Raw genomic sequence first — 12,377 nt, 5'->3', positions numbered from 1 at the left:
GTGAAGACGCGCCGCGACAGTCTATCAGCGCTGAGATCGTCATCGACGTGCTGACGTACGGACGTGGTCGACGAGAGAATGAAATGGCGGAAGAAATGTTGTTGTTGGGCGGGCTTGTCACGCGACGCGATGACGCCGCAAGGGGTTTTTGTACCAGCGTCAAAACTGGAGCGTCTGGCGCGACGTGATTTCATTTGAGGTGCGATTTGAGGCGTTTGGTGGGAACGTAGCCTAAGCTTCCCTCTCATTTAGTGGAAGTGCTGTGGGTGTAAACGGGACGTGACTTCAGCCTCTGCTGGCTACTGCACTGTAGATGATGGCATCCTCGGCCTCCTTCGCTAGTCTGAAACAATGAAAACACAGAATGAGTGTCCGGGCGGTGTTGGGTGATCTACATGCGCTTCACAATCAATAACTGAAAAACACAGTGTGGGTTAGGAGCTGACAGGAGCAGCTAACAGGAGCTGCTAACAGGAGCTGTTAGCAGGAGCTGTTAGTAGGAGCAGCTGATAGGAGCAGCTAACAGGAGCTGCTAGCAGGAGCTGTTAGCAGGAGCAGCTAACAGGAGCTGCTAGCAGGAGCTGTTAGCAGGAGCAGCTAACAGGAGCTGCTAACAGGAGCTGCTAACAGGAGCAGCTGACAGGAGCAGCTAACAGGAGCTGCTAACAGGAGCAGCTGACAGGAGCAGCTAACAGGAGCTGCTAACAGGAGCTGCTAACAGGAGCAGCTGACAGGAGCTGCTAGCAGCAAATTCAACAGGCTGTGAATGGAGATAATTTGAGTCAATGTAAACAGATACTGAATCTTGTTCTGTCACCTTATTGGTTCCTAAAAAGGATATATGTTGGTGTTAGCATGAAAAATAAGAGGAAAACCCTCAGAGATCCACCACATTCAGCCGGGAGAGGCTCTGTAGCACATCCAACCACAGACGTCAGCGTGCAGCTGCCCAGGCTAACCATCTTCCCCTTCTAAAGCCAGGGCGAGCCAGCCAGACCTGAACCCTGACTGGTCGGCCTCAGACCAGGACACCATCCCTTGGTCAGTAGATGAGCTCATCCACCTTTCTGGCTTCTTGGGAGGAGGTTTGGTTCAGCCTTGGGGCAAAACCCAGGAACCAAGTCTGCTCTAGCACCTCCACCCGAGAACCTCGGACCCTTATTGAGAGTTAAAAACCTGGACTCAGAAGCAAACCCAGCTCCGAGCACAGGAGGCACTCCAGCTAGAAAACAAATTTAAGCTTCTGGGTGAACTGGACCGTCCACTGTCCCCTGCTCACCCTGACCGTCTGTCCTCCCACCTCCTGGTGTTTTAGCAGGATCCTCATCCTTCATACCGACTCCAGTCTGTCTGCAGCACCCACAGCAATGCTTTTATTCGCCACTTCAACCTGTTCTGGAATCTGCACCACGCAGGACTATCCTCGTCACCGCCTGGTCCGAACATCCTGACACGCATAGGTCAGGTCCTAAAGCCCGACCGATGAGCGAATCTGACCCTGAACACGTTTCTGGTACAGAGCAGTGGGCGGTGACACACACACACACACGTGAAGAGCGTCCATCCTGCCATCAGTACCTGTCCTGGTTCTTGTGTTTGAATTGGACGGAGGCGTAGCTGACTTCCTCCACCGCTCGACCGGTTTCCTGCCGGTGACCCTCCCCCCCCTGCTCGGCGGGCGGCAGCACGTTGCTGTAGATGTCATCAGGATGCTGAAAACCACACACAGAAAGGAATGGAGAAAGACAAGAGGAGATGAGGAAAGAGAGCTGCTCGACAGGAAACCAGAAAACAGAACTGACCGAAAAATCTTCAGTCACACAAAGAAAGAAATGTCTGATTTAATGCATTACTGGTAAAAAAAAAAAAAAAAAAAAGGTTTTAGGTGATCCAAAAATACAAAGAAAATGTCTTAAATCTTTGAGTCTGAGGTTTGTGTTGTTCCTGGATTTGAACCCTGATGTCAGGCGGCTTAATTAAACCTTTGAGTCAGTGATTAAATCCATTAATGAGGAACGTCGGAGCTGAAGCAGCCTTCATCAGTTCAGTCTGTCTGCTAAAAAAAGTGGATTGAAATATATTTGCCAAAAGTATTTTGTGTTATTCAGTGTACTTTGTGTATTCAGGTCACACTCAGTTTATTAAAAACTGTACCTTAGATATGCTCGAATATAATAACATGTAGAGATTATTATTGTCATGGTGGCAGCTATAAACCACACTGCTGTGCACCTCCACTAATGTTCATTAAGTGTATTCTGAGCGACGGGGAGCTGCTTCCTCCATCAGGAACTCACCTTTGGCTCCACCTGACCTCCCGCAGCTCTCTGATCTGTATCTGCTGCTGCAGCCCGCTTCCTGCAAACACCACAACAAGACCAGAATAACAAGAGTTCAGAAAAACCACCACAAACCAAAACCAGACGTCATCCACAGAAACAGAAGGTGAAGGAGCTGCGGAGGTAAAAATATATATAATTCATTAGGATTTAGGATTACATGAGAAACATCCCATAATTACATTTGTACATGATCTATATGTCCTAATTACATTTATTTCAGGATCTTCTCTTGGAACAATGAAATGTTTTTTTTCAGTTTAACGCTTAAAGCTCTAAAGTTTAAAGCTTTTCTCAAAGCTCAGAGTTCACGAGTTGTGACGTGTTTGCGAACCTTTTCACAAACGATGACCATGAAAGTTGAGCAAGGGACGACTGCACACTGTGACGCCACTTCACATGTTCATGTCACTGTAATCACTGGTTTACCTGCTGGTGCAGGTGGATCTGTCAAAACAACTTATTATCCAAGAAACGATATGTTACCTCCTCACCTTCTCACCTGGCTTCCTCACCTGGCCTCCTCACCTTCTCACCTGGCCTGACTTTGCCAGGCTCCTTGGTGAGCGTCAGGCCAGAGTTCATATAGCTTAGCAGTCTTTTGACAAAAAATATGTCAAAATCACTCTAAGGTTCATTTCTCCCGAACCATTTTAAGTGTCCTGTAAGTGGCAGACTTGGGAAGATGCCTTCAGAGAAATCCGGGTAATAACATCTCCACTGGCTGATGATTTGTGACATTTGTCTTCTTCACAGAGAAGGAGGAACTGATCAGGTGTTCCCTGTCCTGGGCACACAAAGGGGAGTTGAAATTCAAAGACCAGAGGCACCGAGAGGACAGTCAGCAATTGCCACTTCTTTAAGAGGTCGGCGGACCAGTAGACCCTCTGCTGAGGTCTCTGCCGACCACACCGGCGCTCCCACCTTCACCTCTGATGGGGGGCACAGGATGAGGACCACTAACACAGCACAGCACCAGATGACTGACAACCTCAGGGAGGCTGAGGCTGAGGGCCAGAGAGCATTAGGAGATGAAAGACACAGATTTATCAAAGTACCTTCTAATGATGCAGACGACCATAATGAGAGTGACCAGAGCCAGCAGGACACCAAACACCACACCAACCATCAGAGACGAGTTACTACCACCTGTAAAACACATGAACTTCATGAGCTGGAAAATAAACTGCTGAGTTTTTTTTCCCCTTCACTAGATCATTTACAGACAGCAGAAAATGAAACATCAGGAAGTTTGGGAGCCGTCACATCTGCAGAGTCCAGAAGCAAACCTGAGCATCAAACTGACAAAAACCCTCACCGTCGGTACCCCTCACCATCGGTACCCCTCACCATCGGTACCCCTCCCCGTCAGTACTCCTCACAGTCGGTACCCCTCCCTGTCAGTACTCCTCACAGTCGGTACCCCTCCCCGTCGGTACCCCTTCCCGTCGGTACTCCTCACAGTCGGTACCCCTCCCCGTCGGTGCCCCTCCCCGTCAGTACTCCTTACAGTCAGTATCCCTCCCCGTCGGAGCCCCTCCCCGTCGGTGCCCCTCCCCGTCAGTACTCCTTACAGTCAGTACCCCTCCCTGTCAGTACCCCTCACCGTCAGTACCCCTCACCGTCGGTACCCGTCAGTTAGACTTTCCCTAACCACCATGAAAAGTGGCCAGACTAACCTTCCTGTTCAGCCTCCACCTGCAGACTGTACGGCCGGGAGAGTGTCTTGGTGTTGGTCCTCAGAATACAGGTGTAGTTCCCAGAATCCTCTGGAGTCAATGGGCCGAGCCGGAGGGCGGGGCCAGACTCTGAGAAGGTGTGGTTGTCTTTGAACCAGGTGACCTCCAGTTGGTGGAACGTGCAGAGTGCAGTGCAGGAGAGTGTGACATTCTCACCTGCTCTCACCTCTCTGCCACTGCTGGAGCTGCTCACCGTCATTGGACCGTCCTCTGAAAGACATTTTCATGTTCGTTTAAAGTCATTTATATCTTCAACACATCAGTCTGTGACAAACTGATGATTCCCATTCTTCATTTTTACCCTTGACATTTCAGCATTTAGCACCACTTTTCTTTGTGACCACACTTGCTGACATCATTATTGGTGGCACCAAGGGTCAACAATGCCGTCAGCAGCTCTGTAATGGAGCTCTTTGGCAGTATTGTGATAATGACATCAGATAAAACCGGTTTATTTATTTTGCAGTGTACGGACACGTTCTGCTTTGGTGGCAGCTGCATGGCCAGCACATTAGCCACACTTCACGGGACACCGGCGGTTCCCAGAGTTAAGAGTGAATCCACTTCTTTCAAAGAAAGAGCACGAAGCCAGCTCCTGATCAAATGTAGTCAGGATGCTTCACGGAGTTCAACAACATTTGATGACAATCATCCAACAGCTGTTGAGATGTTTCAGTCTGCTCACCTGGTTAAAAAGTAAGAACCGGACTAGAAAGTCCAGTTCTGTGTGAAACTGAGACCTTCTGACCTGAAATGATGTGAGATCCTCTTCATGTTGGACGTTAATGGACAGCTTCCGTCAGGGTTTTCCTTTCCCTTTTCTCCCAGTGTTACATGTTGTCTGTCTCTTTTCCCTGTCTGTCCAGCTGGGTGTGTCTCTACACCTGGCCAGCTCCGCCTCCACAGGTGCACACCTGATGCGCATGACGCTGATTAAGGCACAGGACACAAGGGGAGGGCTCTCTCCTCCCTGTTGCCTGTTGTCCTGAATTCTTCCGACCAGTGTGAGCACTTGATACACCGTCTCCTCTCCTCGTGAGTTTGCTGATGTCTTTTCATGAAGTGCCACCCCAGGTGTGTTTTGTGCTTCAGTTGCCTGCCTGCTGCGTCAGCGTGACCTGAGGCAGCTCCCTTAGTGTCCCTCCACTCCTTTAGAGTGCGCTTTTGTTTGACATATTTATTATTGTAATAAATATTGTCCTTCATCTAAATTCTTCTCTGGTCTGCATCCTTTAGTCCAAACAAATTATTCAGGCATTCGGCCCAACAGGTTGGCATTGATTCTACATCAGTGTAGTGACAACAAGTACTTCCTAAGTAGTGTTACTGGCAGCAGCTGCAGCTGTGGTGGCATCAGAGACAGCACTAACTATGCAGCAGTAATACTAGAATTTTAAAGAAAGTAATAGCAGATCCAAACTATGCCAGTCTGGTCCAGTTAGGAACTTATATTAGACCCTTTGAGCACTGATGTGACCTGATGGACCCGCTTCTCGTGTTGAAGACCATAAAATATGTTGAGGCTCGTGTGAACCACAGAAAGTAGAAAACAAGCAGCTGAATGATGGAAAGAGAAGCTACTGCACTCATAGTTCTGACCTTCAGGATTATTAATGCAGAGTAACATTTCCATACATGTCATCTCATTGTATGATGCTCTTACCAGAGACTGTAACGTTGACTCCTGATCTATCAGTATAGTGTGCGGCCACATGATCAGCTTCCATTCTGAAGCGAAACGTGGCTTCATCCTCCTTCTGTACGTCACTGATCTGTAACGTGCAGTTTCCCGTCTTGTCTCCCAGGTATTTGTAACGAGGGTCGTTGCTCTCTGACTGGCTGTCGTACACAGATGGCGTGCTGCCGTGACAAATCAAATGGTTCTTGCACCAGCGGACTCTGGTGACCCTGAAGAAAACCTCACTTCCGTCCAGAATGGCAGACTTCAGTGGGGTGAAGGTGCAGAGGAGGGTGACGGTCGATCCTTTCACAGCACAGGTATGATTGGGATAGTTCACACCTACACCTGCAGCACCTGCAAAGAGGAAATGACATACAGAATGTCATTTTAACAGAATTCAGCATCACTGACTCTCTCTGGCTGTAAAATCTAATTTGCAGACCTGTTAATTGATCTAATTTTAATTGTGTTAGTGAGTTGTTGCAGAAACATTTCTGTCTTCAAAACCAACGAGCTCATCATTGATTTTAGGAAAAAGGAGGTGAAGACACTCAGCTCCATCTACATCAGAGGAGCTGAAGAGGGGCAGGTGGACAGTTTCAGGGTCCTGGGAATCAGCATCACAGAGAAGCTGTGACGGTCATCTCACATCTTCACCCTGACGCTCAGAAACGACTGAGGTCCTGAAGGAAACTTCACAAGACAGAACTCTCGTTAACTGTAAAAAGTGAGTGATAGAAGACATCCTGACCGCAGACATGATGAACTGTCATGGTTTGTGGATGACCCAGGGTGGGAGGGCTCTGCAGCAGGTGATTAAAACCACCCAGAACATCACTGGTACCATCGACTGATCATCAGTGACATCGGTGAGGTGTCTGCACAGAGTCCAGAAGACACCAGAAGACAAACCAGCCACAGTCTGTTCACCTGCTGCCGTCTGACAGAGATACAGAAGAATGTGCTGCTGGACCATCAGACCACAGAGCAGCTGGACCACCAGACCACAGGGCAGCTGGACCATCAGACCACAGAGCAGCTGGACCACCAGACCACAGAGCAGCTGGACCACCAGACCACAGAGCAGCTGGACCATCAAGCAGCTGGACCACCAGACCACAGGGCAGCTGGACCACCAAGCAGCTGGACTACCAGACCACAGAGCAGCTGGACCATCAAGCAGCTGGACCATCAGGCCACAGAGCAGCTGGACCACCAGACCACAGAGCAGCTGGACCATCAAGCAGCTGGACCATCAGGCCACAGAGCAGCTGGACCATCAGGCCACAGAGCAGCTGGACCATCAAGCAGCTGGACCATCTAACCACAGAGCAGCTGGACCACCAGACCACAGAGCAGCTGGACCACCAAGCAGCTGGACCACCAGACCACAGAGCAGCTGGACCATCAAGCAGCTGGACCATCAGACCACAGAGCAGCTGGACCACCAGACCACAGAGCAGCTGGACCACCAAGCAGCTGGACCACCAGACCACAGAGCAGCTGGACCATCAGACCACAGAGCAGCTGGACCATCAAGCAGCTGGACCACCAGACCACAGAGCAGCTGGACCATCAAGCAGCTGGACCACCAGACCACAGAGCAGCTGGACCACCAGACCACAGAGCAGCTGGACCATCAAGCAGCTGGACCATCAGACCACAGAGCAGCTGGACCATCAAGCAGCTGGACCACCAGACCACAGAGCAGCTGGACCATCAAGCAGCTGGACCACCAGACCACAGAGCAGCTGGACCATCAAGCAGCTGGACCATCAGACCACAGAGCAGCTGGACCATCAGACCACAGAGCAGCTGGACCATCAGACCACAGAGCAGCTGGACCATCAGACCACAGAGCAGCTGGACCACCAGACCACAGAGCAGCTGGACCATCAAGCAGCTGGACCACCAGACCACAGCAGCGTCTGTCCTCAGGTTGAGGACTCTCACACACTCCCACACTCCAAATTCAATGACACTTTCTTCAGTGGCCTTTTGTGGTACAACCCTGTGTTGTAGCATAATACATAAATACACATTATACCTTGAATAGCTTAACTGCACGTGGAACTACGTTTAATTTCTTCTCTTTCTGATCATTCTGAATCTTGTGATGTGCAGCCTGACTGCTTACACGACCAAAGAAGGTTTGTTTGTGGTTGTGGTTGTTGGATGTGGACAGAATGCAGAGTCTTGTGAGAAATCTGCTGCAATGAAGTTGGCTTATATCCTCAATTTGGAAACATGTTGTTGGTGTTTCATGTCTGTTAGGATGTTGGCATGTAGTCAAGTTTTATACAGTCATTGTAATATTTTATGCATGGATGTCAGATGGCTCATTGTGAAAACAGCCGGTGGTGCAGCTCCTTGCTTTCATCAGGAAGAGCTGCTGCAGTTATTCTTCCGCCCATGTTACATCATGTTTGGGGTATTTTTGTCGTCTGAGCTGGTGTTATGGTCACACTTTTTTTCATCAGTATCATCTGTACTGCATGCAGTGAAGAGTCGATGAGGAAACAGCGGAAAACACATGGGATCAGTCTGTGATGGTGAACTGTGTTCACAACTTCCTGCAGCTTTTTACGTTTCAGTTGACAGAAGAAGAAGCACAGAGACTTTCTGTGTGCCAGGCTGCTTATACGTAAGTAGTGTCATACCACAAATGTTCAGACACGTGAAGGAAAGTGAGAATATGAAGAAACACCACATCTGAGATAAGATTAAGCAGTGATGGAAGAAGCACCGTGAGGTAACAGGCGCTTTCAAAACACACTCCAAACGCAAATTGTTGAAATGTTGAATAATGAATTGCACAAAAAGGGGTTAAAAACAGTTTCCACAATTCCTATTTGACTGAGAAGACTTTGAAACTTGTGGTAAACGGCGAAACCAACAAGGTTGAAAAGTGCTGATGGAGGCATCGAACAGCAGCCTCAACACGTCCGACTCCGACCAGCAGCCGCCGCTCAGTGAGCTCACGGTCCGCCGTCACCTGACTGACAGCCAGAGGTAAGCGCACAGCACATCCAATTCAGCCTGAAACACAGTCATTCACAGGCTACACGATGCTGCTCACTGCAAACAGAAACATGGCTGTAACATACGTAGTATCAGTAAAAAGTACTTTAAACACTGACCGTAAAGTACCATAAACATTGATTATTCCACATATTATTGGATTATTGCTGTTGACGTGAGCATGTGAAAGTAGCTTTTTAGTCTTTGTTTACTTTTACTTACTTTTTACTTCATGTACTTTACAAACAACACAGTTTGTCCAAAGTGATTCACAGGACAGGGAGACAAACAGGAAACAGAAATAAAGTAAATCAAGTCATTTTTTAAAAAATCACACACACAGACAACAAACTCAGATGGCAGAGGTCTACAGTACTTTACTACTGTACAAGTACCTGTTAGTACTGTTTTCAGTTACTCTCCATAACAGAGACGAACGGCTGAGCAGCGCGTTAACGTGTCTGTGATCAGAAATAATAATCCTGCTACGATTTGTTTTGTGTCATTCGTATGTTGGTTTGACTAAAATCTGTCTTCTCAGTCCACGAGAGAAACAATCCTGACTCAGACCTCAGTCTTACCTGCCAGCAGGAACATGAAGCCCCAGAGAATCTTTTTGTCCCAAACTGCCATCCTTAGTCTCCGCTGAATGTCTCTGCCTTCTGACTTCTCGTGCTGTCAGTGAAGTGACTGGAGCAGAAAGCGGCCGACCGACGGACAGATTGTGAAATGATGCAGGAAGCATCTGAGCTCTTTTTCTGACTTCCTCCTTTTTGAGATTCACCCAGATTCAGCCTCACTCACAGTTTCCCCATTACACCGTCCACGTTACACCATCATCACCGTCACTGTGCGAGTTCATCAGCACTGAGTTTGCTGGTCCAAAGATCAAAGGTCACTGTGACCTCACAAGACATGTCATTGACCATTACTCATTATTCATACACTAATTCTGACAAATTTTCACACAAATATCTCAGATGGTAAAATGATGAAGTGATGACATCTTGAGACTGTGCTGCAGGTTGAACACGTGTGTGAAGCATCCACATTTTACAGGTTGTAGCTTCTTTGCAGCAGCATCGAGGGCAGTTCTGTTTTTTTTCGGGGGGGGGGGGGGGGTAGAGTATCTTGGCCAAGGATACTTCAGCATGTGGACTGTCGAGGCCAGGGGATCAAACCACCGACCTCCTGATTGGTGGACGACGCTCTACCTCCTGAGCCACAGCTGCCCCACAGGAAGCAGAGTCAGCTTTGTTGAAGTATGTGTGCACACACAGGGGACACTGTCCATCAGGCGGACAGCTGCTGGGAACAGACTGTCTATATCTGGTGGTTTTGGCATTCAGTGATCTGTAGCGCCAACCAGAGGACAGAAGTTGCAACAGGTGTCTCTTGCAGGATCATAGCTCTGCCCAGCATCATGCGAGTCATATAAGCCAAGGTGTGGCTGCCACGAGGTGGTGATGGGTGAGAACAGGTGGGTCGTTTCTGTAGATGGCTTCTTTCACTCCTCTTTCAAACCATCGGCCAAAATGTGTACATTGTTGTCCTCAAGGGAATGTCCCTTGTCCTTGAGATGTAGGTGGACTGCTGAGTCTTGATGTGAGGTGTTGGGTCACACGCTCGTAGTCTAATTAACTGATTGGTTTCTTCTGGATTCATTGATAAATATAGCTGGGTATCATCTGCATAGCACAGAGGACATCGGCCTATAGTTGGCTAAAACCCCTGGATCAAGAGTCGGCTTTTTAAGAAGAGGTGTTATTACAGATACTGTGAAGGACTGCGGTACGTAGCCTGTTGATAAAGACAGATTGATCATGTCTAAAAGGCAGAACTTCTTTAAGCAGCTTAGTTGTGATGGGGTCAAGAATACATAGTTCATCATTTCCTGACGACGAAAGAAGAGATGAACGAGGCAAGCTAACGTTCACATGTTGTCTTAGCTAGCTAGCTTAAAGCCAAAAGAAACAATTTTAGCTGCTGCTGGTCACTCAAAGACAAGTGCCTCATCTTCAGCAGCATGTCAGGTGGGTAGGAAGAGGAGGGACGAGGGACATCCAGTCACAGAACATGTATGCAGAAAATAAATAGATGACCTGTGAGGAAGCAGAATTGTTGAGACATTGAGCTGTTCTCCGTTAGCATTCAGCTACATCAGCTTCTGCACAAAGTAGTCTGACCAGACTGTCCAGACATCGCATGCCGGGCACGCCTCCTCGGCAGGAGCGCTGATCTGCTCAGGCATGCTGCAGTTAAACCTGTTTGTACTTGTCTGGTGGACGCGCTCACGTCTGCTTCTCTACCTGGAGACATTCACACACAAGTGAGTAGACCCTGATTCTCAATCTGTCTTTAAGGAGCTGCAGTGAACAACTGATCAGGTTTCATCTCCTCGTCTTGTTCTCATGTCTAAAAGCCACAGACATCAGGACGTGTCGAGGTTTTGATGAGCGGTGACTGTAGTGTGCTCAGTTCACTGATGAACCGCAGAGCTGTGAGTCACTTTATTCTCCACGATCACAGGGTGCTTTTCATTTCGTTCAATTGTGCCTCCTCGTCTCCTCGTCTCCTCTCTCCTTCGTCGACCCGGAAGTTGTTTCCCCTCCGCCATGATAAGAGGAGGCTTCTGAAGGAGATCAGAGTGAGGATAGGCCGGTGTAGGAAGTCTTTTATTATTGAAGGGGCGTGTTGTATGTGGCACACGTTTGAATCATGGCGGGAGCAGGTAAACGTCATCAGTAATTGACGTTGCTTCGGACTGACGCTGTGCAGCGAGGATTTTTCATTTCGGAGTTTCGTCTCCTCCGTCCTCACGTCCCTTCCTCGCATCCCTCTTTCACGTCCTCGCTGGGCGGAGCTAAGACGCGAGGAGAGGAAGCGAGTGGAGGAGACGAGGAATGAAATGAAATGAATGAAAAGCACCCAAAGAGTCTCTGTCATTAATGCTTCTCTCACTCTGAGCAGCTGATGAGGCGGTAAGAGGGGGGGTCAGTGTCAGTGGCAGGGTGGGGGGGTCACGATCTTCACTGAACGACAGAAAAGACTGTTACAAGGAGCCGAATGCTGTGGACGAGACAGAGACATGGGGAAAAACTTCAGTTTAACTGGCAGAGAGAGACAGAGAGAGAGAGACAGAGAGAGAGAGAGAGAGAGAGACAGAGACAGACAGACAGACAGACAGACAGACAGACAGACAGACAGACAGACAAAGACAGAGACAGACAGACAGAAAGACAGGCAGACAGACAGACAGACAGACAGACAGACAGACAGAGACAGACAGACAGAAAGACAGACAGACAGACAGACAGACAGAGACAGAGAGACAGACAAAGACAGAGACAGACAGACAGAGACAGACAGACAGACAGACAGACAGACAGACAGACAGACAGACAGACAGACAGACAGACAAAGACAGAGACAGACAGACAGAAAGACAGGCAGACAGACAGACAGAGACAGACAGACAGACAGACAGACAGACAGACAGACAGACAGACAGACAGAGAGAGAGACAGAGACAGACAGAGAGAGAGACAGACAGACAGACAGACAGACAGACAGACAGACAGACAGACAGACAGACAG

At 48.6% G+C, this 12,377-nt stretch overlaps 1 protein-coding gene across 1 annotated transcript; it reads right to left on the bottom strand.

Annotated features, from left to right (window-relative positions):
* Positions 1–232: 232 nt before the first annotated feature.
* LOC139334109 (myeloid cell surface antigen CD33-like) lies at positions 233–9,521 on the bottom strand. Its single transcript, XM_070966865.1, has 7 exons — positions 9,362–9,521; positions 5,742–6,113; positions 4,019–4,288; positions 3,398–3,488; positions 2,298–2,358; positions 1,579–1,712; positions 233–343 (listed from the first exon to the last, which is right to left on the bottom strand). The coding sequence occupies exons 1-7, from the start codon at positions 9,411–9,413 to the stop codon at positions 286–288; spliced, it is 1,038 nt and encodes a 345-aa protein (XP_070822966.1). The 5' UTR covers positions 9,414–9,521; the 3' UTR covers positions 233–285.
* Between the last annotated feature and the right edge of the window lie 2,856 nt (positions 9,522–12,377).

Source organism: Chaetodon trifascialis, chromosome 7, assembly GCF_039877785.1.
Source record: "Chaetodon trifascialis isolate fChaTrf1 chromosome 7, fChaTrf1.hap1, whole genome shotgun sequence".
NCBI classification, from domain to species: domain Eukaryota; kingdom Metazoa; phylum Chordata; class Actinopteri; order Chaetodontiformes; family Chaetodontidae; genus Chaetodon; species Chaetodon trifascialis.
Note: the sequence above shows the minus strand (reverse complement) of the source record. Positions and strands in the feature narration are given on the sequence as shown.

Bases quoted from the DNA above. Each gene is read 5' to 3' on its own strand.
- LOC139334109 (XM_070966865.1), bottom strand. From the start codon at position 9,413: ATGGCAGTTTGGGACAAAAAGATTCTCTGGGGCTTCATGTTCCTGCTG. The intron at 2,359-3,397 runs GTACTTTGATAA...TGGTGTTTGCAG, and splicing joins GTCGTCTGCATCATTAGAAG to GAAGCGGGCTGCAGCAGCAG. The intron at 1,713-2,297 runs GTGAGTTCCTGA...TGTGGTTTTCAG, and splicing joins GAGGTCAGGTGGAGCCAAAG to CATCCTGATGACATCTACAG.